This window comes from Tetrao urogallus, assembly GCF_951394365.1.
Source record: "Tetrao urogallus genome assembly, chromosome: 2".
In the NCBI taxonomy this organism is placed as follows: domain Eukaryota; kingdom Metazoa; phylum Chordata; class Aves; order Galliformes; family Phasianidae; genus Tetrao; species Tetrao urogallus.
The window spans coordinates 29,030,103-29,051,046 of record NC_136814.1 but is presented as its reverse complement, the minus strand read 5'-3'; the positions used below and the strand labels follow the sequence as shown (position 1 = coordinate 29,051,046).

Genomic DNA, 20,944 nt, shown 5'->3' with positions numbered 1-20,944 from the left:
GACATCTGTCTGGCCTCCTGACTATACAGGGAGATGTCAGCACTTGCTATATTTAATGACTTTGCCTGCAAGAAAGGGAGACTGCAGACAGAATAGTAATTCGGCATCTTGTTCATGAACTTTTGGGCATCTCTGTTTATTGGGTTGTTAGATGACCTTATGCAATAATCAATATCAAAGTAAACAAACACATCTGCAAAACAACATTTAAGTATTAGGCATCCCTTTTCAATCTCAAGCAGAAAAATGGGCCAGTTTCACAGGAGATCTATTACTTGCATGACTTTTTGTAGTAATATTGATTCATAAAGGCGCTGAGAGTGTGCATGTACATGCATTCAGCTATAAGCATACAAACGTAGACATTTTCAAAAGAGAGAATATGTTCTGCCTCAGTGAGTACAATCCAATGTACTGCCACAGTGCATATGGAAGGATCCTCCTATAGGATAAAAAAAACAGGCACTGCTGATACTATGGGTGTTATTGGGTATCAGTTGTATTCCCTCAGGCAGAACTGAGCTAACATCCAAACTGACATCAGTAATACTGTGATGTTTTCTTCATTGTCCTCACAGTAATGTGCTGAGAACATGGCAGTCCCATGAATAGCAGAGCAAAGCAAAAAAAGCCATACAACCTTAAATGCATGGAGCGCATGCAGAGCTGCAGCAAAAGAAGCACATGGTAAAGCATTCAAAAGAGGCATATGCTGAAGTTAGCACCACCTTGCTACTCTTTTCAAGGCTTATTTAATGACCTGAAAACTTTCTTGTGATCCTGGATCTCTGTTAAGAAACGTAACTTGAAAAAAACTAGACCTTTCTTAATCAGACTAGACTCAGCTAAAACAAAGGCCAACAAATTAAGTGCTAGAAGCAGTATTTACACACCTCGGAGTGCCTCCTGATGTTCTGAAATTGTATACAGCTCTGGTTTCTGTCTGTGAAATCTTATTTTTTATGCTTAATAACGCAAGTCTTATTTTTTCTTTTGCTTTATGAGCAAAAAATACGAGCATATAAACACCAAGTAAAATATGTACTTAATGCCTCGATTGGCTCAATAATTACACAAAATGACCCTATATATCTGTCTGACTTGCTTCAGCAGGCATTACTAGCAGCATAATGAACAGATTAATGAGAACCCTCAGTTCATTTCTGCGAAGTGCAACTTGAAATTGAGCTTAACAATGTAGCAATTTCCTAGACATCCTGCTTAACTATATTTCATCTTTGTATCATATGAATGTGTCTGCACAAAGTTCTGCAACTCTGGAGAAAACATTTCGATTACCTAGAGTTGCTATGAAATTAGCATCACGTAAAATACTGATGAGCTGTTGTTGAAGTATATTCTGTTTGACATAAGAGGTACAAGAACATTTTCACTATGAAATTAACTCCACGTAAAGCAGGATGAGCTGTGGTTGAAATACACTGTTAACGTAGCAGATACAAGAACATCTCTTTTCATCCCGTTCCACACTGCTACTTGGCAGCTCAGGTGTGAGGCAGAATAAAGGATTATACAAAATTGAGACTTTTTTTTCTCAGTTTAGGTATGACAGGATAATACATGCATGACAGACTAATAGGAAACAACAGAAAAAAAACTTAGCTTATGGAGAGCTGGAAAGGCAAAACAGCTGAGAAGTGCTCACGAGGTTTTATTATGGGACAAAACAGTCATATGAAAGTGGTTAAGGAGAAAACAGTGGTTGGAAGTGGATGCAAGTAAATGCTGCAGTGGGGATCATAGACTGCACTGTAGGAATCGGAGGAGAACAGGAGTTAAAAACTGCTGCTTGTGCTCACGTATGAGGAACTACATATAACACAGAATCATAGAATGGCTTGGGCTGGAAGGAACCTCAAGGATCATTGAGCTGTGAGTATGTAACCACATACTGCGTGCAGTTATGAACGAGGGTATTCACACTGTTCAAATATTACCTCTACAGCAAAAGAAATGTTTACGTCATGATAGATATTACAAAGATTTCACAGATGTACACACAGGAAAAAAAGAATGAGCAAAATTGATTTTGCCACTAATACTAGGCAAACAAGAACTATTTTCTTAGTCTGTGCTCTTAAACAACACGGAAAACTCTATTATGCATTCAAAAAGCTGTTTAGAACAGTTAAATTCAAAAGGTGTTTTTAGCCTCAGATCTCTCCAGTGTGTTCTCCAGCTGTGATTTGTTATCAAAGGAAATAAGCAGTGTCTGAAAACTGGAGATGCTTAAGGGACATTGGTTTGACAAAAATCTGAAACACTGGACAAAGTTGAAAATTATTCTTGAAAAAATCCCTGAGGATAGTTAAAGAAAAATAAATCTGTTAATGAATCTTGTGTCAGTGCCTCAAAGGGGCATCACATGGAAGTATTCCACATAGAAACTATTAAAAAAAAAATTGAGGGGAACTCATTTCAGAATTTAGAAATTGAAATACTTATTGCATAAGATAATAAACAATGGAAATATGAAATTAAGTTTGGAAGCTTTTAAACATCTATCATAACAACAGTATACTTTGCATATCAAATAGCAAACGAGTTCAGAAAAAAAACCTGACATAATGCAGTATGTTATAAAACTTCTGAAAATAAAGTCATACCCTCCACAAAGAAAATGATAAATCTGTCTCTAAACTACCATATAGACAGTTAATATCAATTGCTATAGAACTGCTCATAAATAGACAATATTAGATATTAGATTTCTTTTTCTCCTACTGGGCAACTGAACATAACACATCTGCTACCATGGATCAGATCCATTTCACAGAAAATACTCATGAGAACATTCAAAATGATACTCAGTTGATAACCTTCACGACATCCTGTTGCATATTTGTCCTTACAGGGCTGCTTTTATCAAAAGAATCACTAGCTTTGAGGCCTGACGTCCAATGGCCTTTAGATCTTGTTTTTCATTTGACTTTCTGCATTTCTATTAGCAAATTTTTCTAACAAGTGCACGCCTCTACTGTCCAACACTAACACACTCAAGCCAGCTTATCATACATGTCTTAAAAAGTAGAATGAGACAATGACTGTTTTTTATTGCTGTCACACTGGGTTGAGAAAAGCAGTTTACTGTGGAAATCTACATTGAGAATTTTAAAACTGACAATTACACAGCCACTATGCATTAACTGGCACTCACTTAGGGGAGGTAAGCAAGCTTCCCTGTGAAGATAACAAACATACAGCTTCTGTCTTCAGCCTTTTAAAACTGTGAGAGATAAGAAGGTTAGGAATACTCTGGCAGATTCTACCTTTGAGCACTGAACTATTAATTTACACAAAATACTACATTAAAAATACTATTAAAACAATGCAAAGCGGCATACTGAGAGTTTATAGGGAAACTTCATAGTTCAGTAGACTGTCAAAATCAATACATGCTTTTTAAGCTGAATTCAATTTAATTTTCTCATTGTTTTGTTTGCCACGTGCTGATCATCAAAGATGTGCAACTGAAATCTGAGCCTCTATGGGTCATCCAACCCCTTAGAATCACTCAGGTTGGAAAAGACCTTAAAGATCAAGTCCAACCACGACCTAACCATAGTACCCTAACAACCATCTGCTAAATCATGTCCCTGAGCACCACATCCAAACGGATTTTAAACACAACCAGGGATGGTGACTCAACCACTTCCCTGGGGAGCCTATTCCAGTGCCTAACAACCCTTTCTGTAAAGAAGTTTGTCCTGATATCCAACCTAAACTTACCCTGGTGCAACTTGAGGCCATTTCCTCTTGTCCTGTCACCTGTCACCCTTGTGCCAGAGATGCAGCAAAATGATTTGGCGATCTCACAAAACGCTTGCAAGGCTACGCACTAATGAATGACTTCAACAAAAGATTTTAACTCCACTGAAAGATTATGCAGACAAAGCCAGGCAGCAAAGAGCAAAGCAAACAGCTCTTATCCATGTGTCTTTGAAGAGAGAAAGAGCGAATGGAGAATATAAAAAGTAAATTCTTTCATTGCATGTATTCCATCTCTTTGAATGTGGGCCCCTGTGAAGTTTTAACTCTCTCCACTTTCATTTGCTACTGCAGCAGTAGCAAGTTATTTGTTGAGAGCCTGCTGAAGGATATTTAACACAGACGTAATGCAAGGAAGAGTAAGCGCAGGATTTCAGGGCACCATCACCTACCTAGAATTCCCTCACATACCTAAAATCTATAAAAGAAACAGAGATAATTTGAGGTACACTTTTTGGAAGGTGTTTGCGTTTCAGTCTCACAAAAAATACACATATAACGTTATTTTGTAACAGCTGGCTTGTTGCTCTGCAAAGCAGTCAAGCAGACAGTCTAAGTCCCAGGCAAGGACTTATCTCTTGGATGTCTTTTTTTTTTTTTTTTTTTTTTTTTAAATAGCAAAGTTGCATAAGCCTAAGTAATCACAATTTTTATACTTTTAAGGGCTGGGATGTTCCAGCTTTTATTAAAAAAGTAGGATTTGGCTGAGACAAACCACTGTTAGAACCTGAACAGACTTCGTTTTTTGCAGGATAGACAAATGCTGCATTCATAAATATATGTAGGCTGAAGAGATGAGGGTACTGTTAATTCCATCCTATTATGCCGTAGTCTAATTAAGGCAAATTGCTAAATGTGGGAATTTTAACTGGCTACCTAACCCCCAGGCTGAGTCAGGCACTGCACACAAGTTTGGCTCTCACCTATCCTTGAGAAATTCCTGAATTGCTTGAGTCCTTAAAAGACATTTTGAGAAAAAATCTCTCTTTTGGAGCTGTGCTGTTTGCATAATATACCTATAGTAAAGGAAGGACAAAGACAGAAAGACCAGCATGCTGGATCTGAAAGTCCCATATGAAGTAAGATACCTGTACTCTGCTCATCAGGCTATAGAACATTTCATACAAAATCTCAGCCTAGAACAGATTAGATAAAGTAGCTTAGATAAGAAATTTAAAACTCTGCACTAGAGAAAAAAAATATTTTTCATACATCAGGAGTACCTTCTTCATTACCTGATAATAGTAAACCAGACAAACTGCACCATCTCTGCCTTACTGTAGCATTATTTAATTTTCTCACTTTCAACTTGCTGCAAGATTTATTTTTAAACTCCCAACTACAGAAACAAAATTAAAAACACAGATCCATACATATTCCTATAAGAGACTGGTTCAATTTTCTCTTATCATTAAAATGTTTCCCTCACTGTACTGAAACCTTGCCCAACAAGTGAGGGACTTGATCCAGTGCATGAGTCACTGACTTATAAGTCTTCTGTTCTTTAGAACCAGGTCTTGTACTTACTGAGAACAAGTAGTTAGAGGCAGTGTTGAACACTATAAATCTGCAGACTTTAAATTTAAGACTCTCATTTCATAAGGTGGATATATGTCTGTCGGAGTAAGCTAGTGAAAATGCAATTTTCTAATTCACATGATAATAGTTCCTGAAGCTTTGAGAACTTCCAGAGCAGTTATGTTTTGAGTCAGTACTTTGAAGTATATCATGAAGAACAGCCACCTTTAGTTCAGGAGTGCACTGATTTTTGTCCAAGGTTAAGGGTTTCAAAAACATGTTTTGAACACAGTGAAAAGATACTTGAACTAGGATGTCAACCAGCAATTTAACCCACACTGCCCAAATGCTTCTTTTGATTGTCCTAGACTATTAGTATCAAAACGTAAAAGAACAGCACAAGGCATTGTGACTCTCTTTTTTCTGGTTTCAGCTTCCCAGCGCTACCACTGCTGGGGCAAACAGGATGATGATGTTTTTTCCATTAAATTGAGATGTCTTTGAGCATGATTACAATTCTGTCTCCAGCCAGGATTTCTGCTCACCACTACCAGGGCTCCTTTACAGGCAGTGAAAGCACCTGTCAATTTCTTCTTCACCAACACCCCTAAAACTACATTGTAACTGCATGGAACATAAATTTTAGCAATTGTGTATCAGCAGTGTTGCAACTTGGCACAAGCACAGGACGGGTGAGATCTGTCTCCATATTAGCTAATAACTTCAGTTTTGCCCCACGAAAAAGAGAAAACGTGTCTTCTGGAAAACTACACAAGAGGGGAAAGAAGAAAGGAAATAAGTTTTTTCAAAGTCTGAACGTCCCTAAGGATCATCATAAGAATCATTCAGGAGATTGTATACTACCAACATTCACTGAATGCTGAGCACACCTGACTTCTGGATATGTAGCATGGATAATTTTGCAGCATATCTTTTAATTCCAGCTGGAATTAGAAATATCAAATTGTTTAGGGTGGCTATCAACACTGAATAATTTTTCCACATTAGATTTTTATCAATGGACTCAATAATTACAGAAAGGCCAATGGAGAGTATACATCTGGAGAGCATTCATACTTGAATTCTTCTGGTTGAAGTATACAAACAAAAATGAAAGGGTTTTGTTGTCAGTCTTCCTTTGGTTTTATCTTTTTAAGAAGCATGGTTTTCTTTCCTATGGAAGGGTCCTGTTCAAAAGCAGAGGTTCTGTCTTATATGCATTGACCTCATGATCACCACAGAGAAGACGTTAAGCTTAGATAAATGAGTTCAGTGGTTGACTTGTTATGGTTTGGGCCCTACTCTCATTTCTTCCACTCCTTTCAATTCTGTACAAGGTATTTGTGTGCTCTGATAGGGGCAAAATGCATAGTACTCATCTGTCTCTTCACAGATTCTGGTTTGAAAGTCTAGATATTTAACCAGATATGATGCTACAACTTTGTGATGTTGTATTTGAACAGTCTGGAATTAGTTATCCACAGGCTATATAACCATCATTCCTTTCATAGTTGAGATGTCATCTATGTAAAGATAGAAAAGAAAAAAGAAAAAAAGAAAAAAGAAAAAAGGAAAACCATTTCTCAGTTCTGCTTTGTGCAAATACATGGGAAAAAATCAAACTCACTTGCAGGAAATCTTTGTGCGATCAGCCACCATGGTCCATTGCTGCTGATTTGTTGAAACCTCTATGTAGTAGCTGTAGCTTCGATCATCACAGTCCCAAAGCAGTAACCTAAGTATGAAGAAGCAGTTGAGTATAAGTAAAACAAATGCCAAACCAAGATGCTTACTTATGTTTCCTAGTCCTGTACTTCTGCCTCTTAATCCTTTTTATATTAATTTTATATTAATATGTCTCCAATGCTCAGGAAGGTCTTTACTGTTATTGCCATCTCAATGTTATCTCTATACTTATTATCCTAAGGCCAGTAACTGACTTAAAATAACCATCTTACTAACACTATTCTATGACATTCACCCAATTACTTCTAGTTTATTTGAAAGTCAGTAAATGAACTAATCTATTTGGCAAGTGGCATTGCCTCCTTTAAACCTTAGTCAAAGATCTTTTTTCAAAGGTCATTTAAAATGGGAAAGATAAAAAGATACTGCTGACTAAGAGGATTACACTGTCTTCTTAACTAGATTTTTCTTTTTTCTTTTTTTTTTTTTTTTGTAAATATATAAGAATGTTTTTTTTTAAAAGGCAAGTAAGAAAAATGGGAAGTCTCAGTTCTAATTTATCATAATATATATAAGGAAGGAAGCATGGAATTCTTGAGAAAATTGCTAAGGAAAAAGGAGAAAAAAAAGAAAGAGGTCTCAAAGGACCCATTCCATATGCATCCTCACAAATGTGCATCTCTTCAGGAAGTGGCTAAATGTTACAGCAGAATATCCCAAGTTGGAAAAGATTCACAAAGATCACAGAGTCCAACTCCTGGCTTCACACTGCACCACCCAACATTCAAACCCAATGTCTGAAAGTGTTGTCTAAACACTCCTTGAACTCCAGAAGCTTGGGACCACAACCACTAACCTGGGCAGCCTGTTCAAGGGCCTAATCACCCTCTGGTGAAGAACCTTTTCTTAATGCCCAACCTGACCCTCCCTGACACAGCTCCATGCTGTTTCCTTGGGTCCTGTCACTGTCACCAGAGAGCAGAACTCAGTACTGCCCTTCTGCTCCCCCTTGTGAAGAGCTACAGCTGCCATCAGGCCTCTCCTCAGCTCTGGTCTGAACAAACCAAGCACCTCAGCCGCTCCTCACACTCCTTGCCCTCCCAGAACTTTCACCATCTTCATAGCCCTCCCTTGGATGCTCTCTAACAGGTTTATGTCCTTACATCATGGCACAGAAACCTGCACCCAGTGCTGGAGGTGAGGCCACACAGTACAGAGCAGAGAGGGACAACCCCTCCCCTTGCCTGGTGGCAGTGCTGGGCCTGGGCACCCCAGGGTATGGCTGGCCATTGGGGCTGCCAGGGCACACTATGGACTCATGTTCAACTTGCAACCAACAGAATCCCCAGATCCTTTTCAGCCCCTCATTCCCAAGTTCATATGCACATCCAAGACTGCCCTGTCCCAGGTGCAGAATCTGGAACTTCTTGGACTGAAGTTAAACTTCACGCTGTTGGTGATTGCCAAGCCCCCCAGTTTATTAACATCTCTCTCAAATGCCTCTCTACACTTGAGGAAGGCAACACCATACCTTCAAGACCTGTATCCAAGTCATCAATGAAAATATTAAAGAGAACTGTCCCTGAAATGGAGCCCTGCAGAAACCCACAAGTGACTGGTCAACATCCTGATGAAACCCCATTTGCTTTTGTCCTTTGAGCTGGACCTGTCAGCCAGTTGTTCACCCATCAAGTAATGTATTTGTTTAACTACACACTAGATACTTTATTCAGAAGGATACTACAAGAAACAGTTATCGAAAGCTTTGCTGAAATCCAAAAAGCTTATATCAATTATTCCCCTGTGAAATTTGGGTAACCCTGTCATAAAAGGAAATTAAGTTCATTGAACAGGACTTTCCCCTTATGAACCCACGCTGTCTGTGACCAATGACTGAATCATCTTTTATATGTTTCTCAGTAACTTCCAGAATAAGCTTCTCCATAATTTTGCCACACATTGACTTGAGATCGACAGGCTGTAAATACTGGTATCTTCTTTCTGTTTCAGTTAGAGATGACTAGATGCAAAATCAGCATGATGATAATAATGCTCTTCAAACTACATAAAATTCTTAAATTGCAATGTTCTGAAGTGCACAGTCCACATTATGTCTGCTATGTAAAACCATGCTTTGCTGATTTTGTTGTTATTAAAACCCTTGTTCTCTGAACCCTAACACAATACTTATATGGAGAATATATACCATACTGCAACATACTGCAATTACCAGTTGTTGCTATCTCTTGATCCTCAGGTTCTGTTTCCAGTGCCAGCTGACAATTCCTAGAGCAACAAATTGTTGGATTTTGTTTACCCCGGAAATTGCTAGTTAGTCAATGAACCTGCTATAGACAAGTAAACAAAGAGCAGCTAACCATCCAGAATGGCTACAAGTGCACTGATGACTTAAATCAGAGTAACGACAGCCACGCACAGAGAACTGTGAAAGCCAGGTAAGACAGCCAATCTGGGTTCATTCTTTAGCTGAGTGGAATAGCTACTGCAGATCCACACTTTTCAAAGTGTAATAGACAAGGATCCAGTAATGAAAATAGCTGAGACGTTTGAAAAGAAAAGCAACTTGTGCCACTCTGCAGATTTTCCCAGGCAAAGTTTCAAGCTGCATCTCTTTAATCATATTTCAGAAGAGTGTTCAAGTTTTATATTATGAATTCACTTCTTGTTGAGAAAATCTTTCTTGCTTTTAGCTGCTACTTCTGCTGGAAGAAACATTAACTGCAAACATTATTGCTCACTTATAACATTGAAAAACAAGACAGCTAGAGGGGAAAAATGACCTCACCATTTGCTGAACACAGAATCCTTTCTCTTACAGAGAAATATTGTCCAAAGAAGTAGCTGGACTCTTCAGAAAGGGCTTATTAAGGACGTGTGACTGTATTGTTGCTTTAAAAACAGTGCTATTTCCTTCTGTTTAGAGCAATCTGGTTAGTTCTTTATTTTCCATTTTGGAATCCTAGCATTCAAAGTGGAATTGGGTCTACAGGACAGGCAGATTTTAAACAAACTCCCTCAATGCCCTCAGCTAAGCCCAGCTCATTAATATTATCAAAAATAATGAGCCATCAAAAGTAGCTTTAAGAAGCTCAAACAAAACACTTAACAGAAGCCTTTTTGTACATTTGAATACTCTGCAAATGAAAAAAATTCAGAGCTGGCAGAAAAAAATAAAAATAGTTGCCCACAGCAACATTTAAGACTTAACTAAAAAAAAAAACAAAAGAAAGAAACAAAATCCAACCCCTGAGGCCTCATCAGATCTTCCCCATTCTGCTTTTCTACAGCTAGAAGGTGTTCAAATACTGAGACTGAATGAAGCACACTCTCTGTTTTAAAAAACAAACAAACAAAAAGTTTATGAGTTAAAATCTTTCATCTGTTAACTACTAATATTATGGTAGTTGAATTGATTGAATATCTATGTTTAGATGAATCTTCCAAATGTTAGAAAGACAGAAAAGAAAAAAACATACATAAATTTGTTTTCTTTTAAATGGTTGCTAAAATGTAGCTAATTATAGTTTTCAATAGGATCCTTTTCATCATAGAAGCTCAGTCCTGTTTCTTTGATCGAAGTTTTCAAAGAGTTTGAGTATCAGAAGCATGCTAGTGAATGTAATTACAATTAACAATACTGTAATCAAAACTGGCTTGGCTTCTGAATAAAAGGCTAACTGGAAATATGTATAACATGTACTCCTTTTAAGAATGTGTGCAATTGCTCTCTCCCAAAACAACTTAGCCCAAGTTAAAAAGCTTGAAAAAGCATATGACTTGGGATTATTACAAAACAAACAAACAGTGAAAGAAAAGTGGGAAGAATCTTTCCCAAAATAACTCAGCATGAATGCTTAATATAGCTTTTTCTTTCTTTGGGACTTGTGAAAGAAAAAAAAAAAATTCTTACTTCACCTCTCTGCAGTTTCTTTTGTAAGAGACAGAAAGAAGACTTTACCATAGAGTCTAGTTCAAATTTATTCTGCATGAAATGCCTTTCTGGATAAGCAGTTTGATAAAACGAATATTCACCAGTGCGCACTGGGCACAAGGATCACTTTTTATGCCAGGTACAATAATTTTTCAAACACATCCCAGGCAAGTTACCAGGATAAACTTTTGTAGAGAAACTGTGTTTTGCTATGATGGATATTAATTCACTTCAATGAAAATGTCAGGATTTGCACTGGAAAGGCATCTCTTTAAAGTAAAATTCCCTGTGACCCTAGAACTCTCTATATTAAAATAAAAAGTTAGATTAGCTCTTGTTGCTAACCTGTGCCCTCAAGATAAAGAAGGAAAAACTGTACAAAGCTTTATCCACATCATTCTCTGGAAGATCATGAGTTTAAACATATGGCTAATATGCCACTTCCTTGGGCATTTAAGTGTAAGCCTGTAATCATTTAATGTGATACTATTTTTTCCATCACATGCTGAAGACGCCTCATTTTACACAATAACCAGTTTTCAAATGTAAATAAAATTTCATGTTATATGTATGGGAAACTGACTGTATTGTCTGCTACATCAAAAGAGGCTGCCGTACTTTCTCAGCAGTACCTCCCTGAATGTCATGTGTTCCCCTGTGATTGATTGTTCTGTGCTTGTGTGAGTATTCTGTGTTGTCTCTGCAGAATCCCCCCAAAGACTGTCACTGTTTAGTTCAGGCTGCTATATAACTATTTAAACAAAAGGTGATAGCAGAATACCAAACAATAGTGGTGAAACTTACATGATGGCATTCACTTTCTAAGTCAGCATTTATCAAATACAGCATACATATTTCATAGTATTATGCTCATAAACAATTTGCATGCTTACAGAAATTCCAAAGACAATAGAAAACCAAAACATGAGGTAACGACATTTGTTCAAAAATGGGGAAAAAGAAAAGCAAGCTCATGGAATGAGTATTTTTTTTTATAAAATTATAATCACATTTTTTACTCTGGTTGCCTATAATCTCCTTATATTTTCTGCAGCAGAAAGTTAATCTTTTTTTTTTTTTTTTCCAGGATACTCCAAATGAGTCAAACTCCTGCATATTTTCCATGTGCTTAATGCGATCGTTTATTCTGAGTCATGATCTCACGCTCAGTTCAGGCAAGAATAGAAAATGAGCAGTAAAGAAAGAAAAAACTTTGTAAGGAGAAAGTGGTATTGAATATCAGAAAGTGTAAAAGCTGTACAGGATGATGATATAAGCAAACAAAAAACACATTAAAGCTTCCTGGTACCACTTATTAATTTAAGAATTAATCTGAATACCAAAAACAAAAGAGTTAACCATGAAGTATGGATATTAATAATAAAGTATTCAAGGAGATTAAACGGGGATAAATGTTTAATCTACTTTCACAGAGATGCAATACATTTGTATTTACTTTAATCTGAAAGCCACTATGGTACAGAAGAATTCTGCCTCCCTCTGCTACATGTTATTATAGCAAGTCCTGCTCTTCACTCTATTTTGGAAATTCATAGAAAAAATATAAAGCTATCAGCCAAAATTGCAGTGTAATAGCATTAGTTTTCTGTACAAGATAAATGTAGGGGGAGTTAAAGCTATTGTGATATGGCAGCCATTTCAGTATTAAGGCTTTAGCCATTTAAAAGTTAAAAAAAAGGGAATTATGTCTATTATGTTAAACATGCCAATTGCTGCCTTTCTGCATCTAGTTATATTTAATATTTTTTTCTGTCATTGGTAAGTGCCTTTTCAGAGAGGAAAAACAGTGAGGTTATTTTCTCTACAGAAAGACAACGGTACAGAAGAAGTAGCAGAAGTATGTTTTTCACTACTGACTGTTTCAAGTATCTCAAGAGCTGTAGTATGGAAGAGTAATACAGTCATTATATTAAGTAATAAATATATTTTTAAAATTTCTATAATCTAAAGACATTCTTTATTTATAATTAATTTTAAACAAAAGCTTTTCCAGTTCTTTTCTAGCAGAATTTTCTACTGATCACTGACTAAAGGGTCATAAATAGGATCTAGGGAACCACAGGCCTGTCAGCCTGACCAAGGTACCAGGAAAGGTTATGGAGCAGATCATTTTGAGGAAGATCACACGCCATGTGGGGGACAATTGGGGGGATCAGGCCCAGTCAGCATGGGTTCACAAAAGGCAGGTGCTTCTTGATCAACCTCATCTCCTTCTACAATTGAATGACCCATCTGGGGGGTGAGATGTAGTCTTTTTCCTAGACTTCAGCAAAGCCTTTGACACTGTCTTCCACAGTATTTTCCTAGAGAAGCTGGCAATTACTGGCTTGGACAGGTACACTCTTTGCTGGGTAAAAAACTGGCTGCAGGGCCAGGCCCAGAAAGCAGTGGTGAATGGAATGAAATCCAGCTGGCAAGCAGTCATGAGTGGTGTTCCCTAGGGGAACCACTTAGGGTTTTTCCTATACAATATCTTTACTAATTACCTGGATGAAGGGACTGAGTACATCCTAACCAAGTTTCCAGACAAAACCAATTGGGAGGAAGTGTTGATCTCCCTAGGAGTAGAAAGGCCCTACAGAGGGATGTGAACAAATTGGATAGCTGGGATAAAGTTCAACGAGAACAAGTGCTGGGTGCTGCACTTTGGCCACAACAACTCCAAGCAACACTGCAGGCTTGGGGCAGAGTGGCTGGAAGACTGTGTGGAAGAAAAGGCTGTGGGTGTGCTGGTTGACTCTTGGCTGAGCCAGCAGTGTGCCCAGGTGGCCAAGAACTCTAATAGCATCCTGCCTGTATCAGACGTAATGTTGCCAGCAGGAGCAGGAAGATGATGTACTCAGCACTGGTGAGGCTGCAACTCAAGTACACATTTGCCAATGTGCCTTCTAAGCAATTAAGGCCACCAACAGCATACTGAGTTGCATCAACAGGAACTGAATCAGCAGAAAAAGGGACAGAGATTATCCTCTCTTATTTGACACTCATTAGACCCCTACTGGTATATTGTATCCAATTTTGTATCCCAATACAACACTGATATATCTAAGCAAATCCAGCAAAAGACCACCAAGACACTAGAAGCTGGAGCAGGTGCACTGAGAGACTGAGGAAAATATCTTGCTCAGCCTAAGAGAGCTTGAGACGGTGGAGGGACTCTACAGCATTTTTCAATACCTGAAAGCAGGTTATCAAAAAGAATGAATCAGGCTCTTTTCTCAGGTACACCATGGGAGAAATATAAGACAATGTTCATAAACTGAAGTTCCAGATGGCCTAAAGCCATGAGAAAACAGGAACCACATTAAAGAGAAAAAATGCGTGGTGTGGAAAACTAAATATTGGAATAAGCTGCCCAAAAAAGTTGTGGATCTCTTTTCTTGAAGGTTTTCAAGACCTGTCTATATAAAGCCATGAATAAGATGGTCTTAGTTCTTTCCTGGTAATGCTATTTTGATGAAGAGGCTGGACAAGATCACTTTCTCAAGTCCTTTCCAACATGAATGATTCAAAGATACTAAAATAAATTGACAGATCTGGCAGAAAACACACAGATAACATATACTCAAGAATCATTCAGCTCTCTGTACATTTCTAATGCATATTTGAGCACCAATAGCCCTGCTCTTCTCAATACTCAGAGTTTAGTTGCCATAGTAACACATTTTGACTTTGAGGCTTTCTTCACTGGAATTCTGATTTCTAGAAACTAAAAGCATCTACTACCCTTTCAGTTTTGTTTTTTTTTTTTTTTAAGAAAAAAAAAGTTTATGTATTTAGTATCTCTGAAACAAACATACTTAATGGCATGCTGATGTCTCCAAATGTAAAGGATGTAGACTTTAATTTCTAATTCTTCCATTAGAATCTAAACCCAATGACTCAGTTTCTGGGGGAAGAACAATTCATGACATTCTGTAGTGTGGCTAGCCTAAAGGAAGTGCTCCTAGAAATGTTATCCTACTGGAAGAATGAGATCAAGGAATTTTTCAAGTAAGCATAATAGGAAAACAGGCAATTAATATGATTTAATCCAGTCTGGAAGACCTGCTAAAAAGAATAAATAAATAACTCTTCCACTTGCATTAAGATGAAATAGTAAGACTTCCAGCTTTGCATCTGTATGTTAGTTGACCTTTGTTCCAGCCATAAATTTCCCAGAGTCAGAGATCTTTGTCACTGTCTTCCACATTGCAGAGTAGGAGACATGTTACAGAGCCATGCCAAAGAAGCAGCTGCTATGTAGTAAAACTGCCTTCTCCATTCGAAGGGGCATCCTTTCCTCATCTGCCTATCATCTGACACAGATATTAGCTTAAAACACTTGTTTTTTTTCTAGGCAGAACATGAAAATGAAAGGATGACATACTGCTAACATCTCTCTCTCCAGGCAAGGCAGGATATCATGTCTATCAGATCCTGATGCTGCTGCTGCTGCTTATTATTGTCATTTTTTAAGGAAAGATGTTCATTTTGCTTGTATCGTATATGCAGGAAAAGCCATGAAAAACAGATGAGACTGATCTCATAAACAATTAAATGCATATTCACTTAAAAATATCTAACAAAAATGGTTATTATTTCGCTCTATATGCTTTCCAATTGTGCAATTATTTCCTGACAACCAAAAATCTCATTCATCTAATACATCATTAAATATTAAGTTTTATTAAAAACAAAACAAAACAAAAACAACAACAAAAGCCAAAACAAACAAAAAAACCCCAAACTCCTGCTTAAGAAGAATAAATGCTAGCATTACATTTAATACAGGAAAGCCAAACTATTGCACTAACTTGAAGTGACAGTGATTCACCAATTTAAAGATAGCAGAAAATTCTAAGGCTGGGAGACAGAGGGACTATGAAATGAAAACAATACATTTTAGTTAATACACTCTTCTCTTATTCCTTCACACGTGCAAGTCTGTGCTGCTACTTCAAATTTAAGCTCAAAGTGGCATGAAAATGTCGTAATTACATTTTCAATTACCTCTTTAAAGATATCCGAGTACCGTATCTTTTCAGTTTTCTACTTGCGATGCAATACTTAATTTAACAATAAAAACATCAAACTCAAAAGCATAAAATATTCACTGCCAAAGTGGAAAACTGCCAACTATGCTTTTTATTCAACTTGTTGCACATGGTGAGAACAGTGCTGGACTCACAGTATGCATAACTTGTGTAGCAAGGAAACAGACAAATCAGTACACTTGTAATGGATAGAGTCTGGATTTCTGACTTTAAACTTTCATGTTTATAATATCACAGCAGTGCTACAAGCTGAAAACAAAAGACAGAGCTTTGGAAGAAAGGAACCATTTATTTTCATGATTCAGGGATATTGGAATTTTGTACTTTTTTTTTTTTTTTTTTTTTTTTTTTTTTTTTTTCCTCTCTGAACTCAGTTAGAAAGTCTACTTTTTCAGAATACGAATGTATAGTGAGTAGACAGAGAAGAGGATCCAAGAAAACCAACCACAGTCTCAGGCATTTTTTTACACCTCCTTACTGATTATCTCCTTCAGCCTGAACAGTTTTAGACTTCCATTTTTTCCATTGCTGGAAAACAAAAACTGGCAATTATGAAATGTCACATCTCACTCACTAATCAACTAGTCTAAAGAGACAACTGATAGGCAGATGGCACAGATCGTAGCAATATATACCTATCTTGGGCCTCTGCTGCTAACAAGGACCTAACCTGCAGTTTCTACATTCACTCACTAGAGCTTCAGCTTCAGAAAGCTTTCTTTTTTATCACAGAATTAAATTAAGTTCCTGACAACACACTCTAAATTTACAGAGAACAAACAGACATCAAGACAAGGTTTTGAGTGCCTGATTTTGTTAAACAAAATCATTTACATTCTGAATCTGAAGTTGGAAATTCTATTTTCTTCTTCACCTGTTTACAGTCCTGTTCTCCAATCTATTTCCAAAGCACAAAGGAAAACTGAAGAAGTGCAAAAAGCTTTTACGTTACCCAAAAGCTGGTTTGTCGTATCCACAAACATACCTACTGTGAGAACAGACCAGAAATACAATCCAGATCTATATAACATAATTAATCCAAGACTGGAAAGCAATATTCAGTTTACTGTGCCCTTATTATATACTTCATATACAAGTTAAGAGCTTGTGATAACTGTATAGTGAAAAGGAAACCTAGTTGACTCTGATATGATGGCTCTCCTCAATAAATGTTTCAGTTTTCACAATGAGATGCATATGAAGAACTGCTCATACTGTGATCACAAGTGAGGCTGCAATTGAATTTCTATTCTACTATAAATATACATCTTTAATCTTACAATTTGACTATTACTATTATTATGCCTTTGAAATACAATATTTTCTGGAATTGAACTGCTGTCTCTTGACACACAATTCATGTATTTAATTTTTAACATAACCATTATACTGAAATAAAAATGTCAAAGGACAATTACGAAACTAGACACCTCACTACCATAATTTCCAAACACCCTTTATTCTAAAGAAAATAACTGTATTCAGCAAAAGTCTCACCGTTGCCTTTAATTTAGAGAAAAATAAACCCTCTTACCGTATAGATCCAATCATGTAGGGCTGTGCCAGTTGCACTACAATAGCTCCACTCCCAAGCTGATGGCACGTGTACCCAGAATCCCAATCATAGTTTTTTGTGTCTCCATTCAACAAGGCATTGCGACTTCTACTGACGCCCTCAATCACACTGGCACAATCTGCAATTGTTGCAACGTTTTCAGCAGGAACTGCAAATTAAAACATGAGGAAGATACACACAGTGATACAGTCAGAAAACAGCTCAGAGCTCAGACAGTAATGATAGTCATTGCCAGCAAAAAGACTGGAAAAAAAAGCACCCCAAAACTGAGCTATCAAAGTATGGTCAACACAAGGAAACATTAATTCTTGTTCAATATAAACTATGAAGCTCTGTTATACAAGTGCTTCAACATTTATTTTTGGAATTACATATTCACCTAATTATCTAATTACCTTTGTTTACATTTAAGCCAATACAGAACTCTGTCAGTAACTGAGAGAGACTCCCAAGCTTTTTGAATCTCATCATTCAGTAAGATGATGACTGGACACATAAAAGCTATTTAAGATGCCCTAATCATATGAGACATCTATGTCTCACTCTTTTTTCTTTTTAAACTCCCTAGAAAAAAATTCAGATTAACAAGGTTGCAAAATGCTGTTCTCTGAACATGCAAAAATAAAGGTTATCTGTTTATTCTTTTTATGTGGTAAATCACATTGAAAACACCATTTTAGCTCAACGATAATAAATATTCTTTGAAAAAAAAGCTAAGACTGTCAGCTTCTGATGAAGAATGACCAATATATGTGTGGTAACAATGAACAGTTCAGCACAATTTCCAAAATCTCATGCCAAACAAACTAGAAAATCAGAAAAAGAACAAATAAGCCAAAAGATGAAATGTATAAAAAATTTGAAACACTGACAACTAAAATATAAGGTTATTTGAATTTTCACATAGGGAAACAAGTAATGTATAGTATAGATGAAAATGGATTTATGCAACATCTTAAATCCACTTCAGAGTGAAAACTTAATAACAGACAGTGATTTTCTCTAAAATATATATTAAAACTGCTATATCATCTGAAAATAGCTGACATACTGCTGTAGGAAATCTCAGAACAAATTTTAAAGTCTCCAGTAGCCACAAAAGAGCTAATTTTCTCTGAGGAGCTAGGATTCCAGTACCTGAAGGGGGCATACAGAGAAGATGTAGAAGGGCTTTTTATAAGGGTATGTAAAGATAGGACAAGTGGCTTTCAACTGAAAGAGGGCAGATTTAGATTACTTGTTTGGAAGAAATTCTTTACTGTGAGAGTGATGGGGTCCCAGAACAATTTGCCCATAGAAGCTGGAAATACTCCCTCCCTGGAGATGTTCAAAGCCAGGTCGGATGGGGCTTCGGGCAATCTGGTCTAGTGGAAGGTGCTCCTGCCCACCATAGGGAGTTGGAACAAGATGATCCTTAAGGTCCTTTCCAATCCAAACCATGCTGTGATCACATGATTCTGTGTTTTAAGTGTGCTAGTGGTGCTGGGAACAGAATCTTAAAGTGGAAAAAAATCTGCTCATCTGCAACGTGCTCATAAAATGAGCTCATTGGCTCATTACAAGCCAAGTAATAATTCAAGGTAGCGAAAAAATAACAGTTTTCCCCAAATTTACTGCACTATCAAACTTGATAACATCACTGTGTGCTCATCAGAAACTAGTAAAGTCAGTGCATTCTTATTCTAGAAATGTCTTGATTTGGTATTATTAAACAGAGACATTCAGAAATTCTCAGATTCCTATGGGGAAGAAAGAAGCAGACATGAGGTGTACTTCACTAGAAATTATCTGAATAAAGCAGAGACCAACAATGCAAACAATGTCCACAGGCATCAAAACGGAATTTGCCTTGGTTTTCTTTTCTTCCCCTCTTCCCCGGCAGTAAGAGAACTTTCTGAGTACCCATTTTACTTAGGCATTAAAGCATCTTCTATATAGTGCTGCTTTTTGTAGGAAACAGAAGCTACCAGGTTAAAAAAACATGTACAAGATACAATGTCAAAATGAATTTTCATGCCAACACTCTGTGGAATATTCCAGACACTCCATGAGCTACATAAGTCATTAATTGAACACAATACAACTCAGTTCATAATATATTTTACCTGTGTGCCCTGCAAGCTTCACCCTGCTCATTTTCACATTTATATTTCTGTACTTATCCACAGACTCACAAGATGTTACCCTGATTAGCCTAACTCCTTAACAGCCATACAGAAACTGTATTAGTGTACATTCACTGCCTTTTTTTTTCTACAACGGTTAATTAGAATGTGATTCTAACTAATTGTAGCATGCAGAAGGTGTCATACTGCTTCTTCTCTCTAGGGGAGTCTGCCACTCCCTATTTTGAATGTTTATTATCTTCTTTAATATCTGCTTGATACATTTATTAAAAACACCATCTGGTGGGGTCTCTGATCTATGCTGTATTTTCAATTCTTCTGGTTTTCTTCCTTTCTCCCATTAGATTTTCTGTTTAAATTCGGGTCACTTGTTTACAAGCATGTACTGCCAAAAACCAACAGTCTTGTTTCTATTTTCTTTTTTTTTAATTCATCAAGCATCCAGCTATTACAGTAACCAACTTTGTTAAAGAAAACAAAAGAAGAGATTACAAATATGGATTATTTTTTTCCCCCACTGTTTATACTCTCACAAATTGAATTTGCTTTTAGGGAATGGAAAAGATGTTTGCTAGCAAAGCATGCACATTCTGCAAGCAAACAACAGGAGGTGATTGAAGTTACATTATGGCAGCATCAAAACATTTATTAAAACTTACTTTTTTCCTTGGTCTTAAGCTGCAGTATGGAGCAATGAACTGCTTGGTAGTATATTTAATTATAGTAATATTATCTTAAAAAACTTGGATGCTTTTTAAACTGTTCAAATGCTTCCAAAATATCTGAGAAATAATCTGATTTATAAAGTAAGCTTCTACTAAATTGTAAACACCAATCTATGCCATGGATACTGCAATTGCTGAAACACACACAGTAATGCATACCACAGGCATAACATCGGAATGCGAAGACTTTAACAGTCATGTCTACAGCTTGAAAGAAAGAAAGAATTACAATTTTGACGGATTTTAAAAGAAAATTCCACTAATAATATTTTTCAACTAGCAATTGTCAGGTTGGATTAAAATAATTACATAGAAGACTGATTTTTCAGGTGCTGAGGCTTGTGATTTTCTGATCCCCAAAAGCATACCAAAAGCGTACAAGCCATTAGAATTGGGCATACTTTTACATAATTGGCAACCAATTATCTACCTACAGAGCTGTTTCACTGAACACTAAAGGCTGTCTGAAGAAAGCAATGACAACAGTCATTTCAGAAATGTCCTAGGAAATAAGC

The 20,944-nt window shown here is 36.9% G+C and overlaps 1 protein-coding gene across 2 annotated transcripts in view; it reads right to left on the bottom strand.

Annotated features, from left to right (window-relative positions):
* BTBD9 (BTB domain containing 9) overlaps positions 1–20,944 on the bottom strand; it is a gene marked incomplete at both ends in the record, with an annotated part of 109,791 nt that overhangs the window by 13,121 nt on the left and 75,726 nt on the right. For both annotated transcript variants that reach the window (XM_079550269.1, XM_079550270.1), the window contains 2 exons: positions 6,935–7,042; positions 17,537–17,726. In XM_079550269.1, the coding sequence (XP_079406395.1) occupies positions 6,935–7,042; positions 17,537–17,726 (298 nt within the window). The remainder of the gene's footprint in view (positions 1–6,934; positions 7,043–17,536; positions 17,727–20,944) is intronic.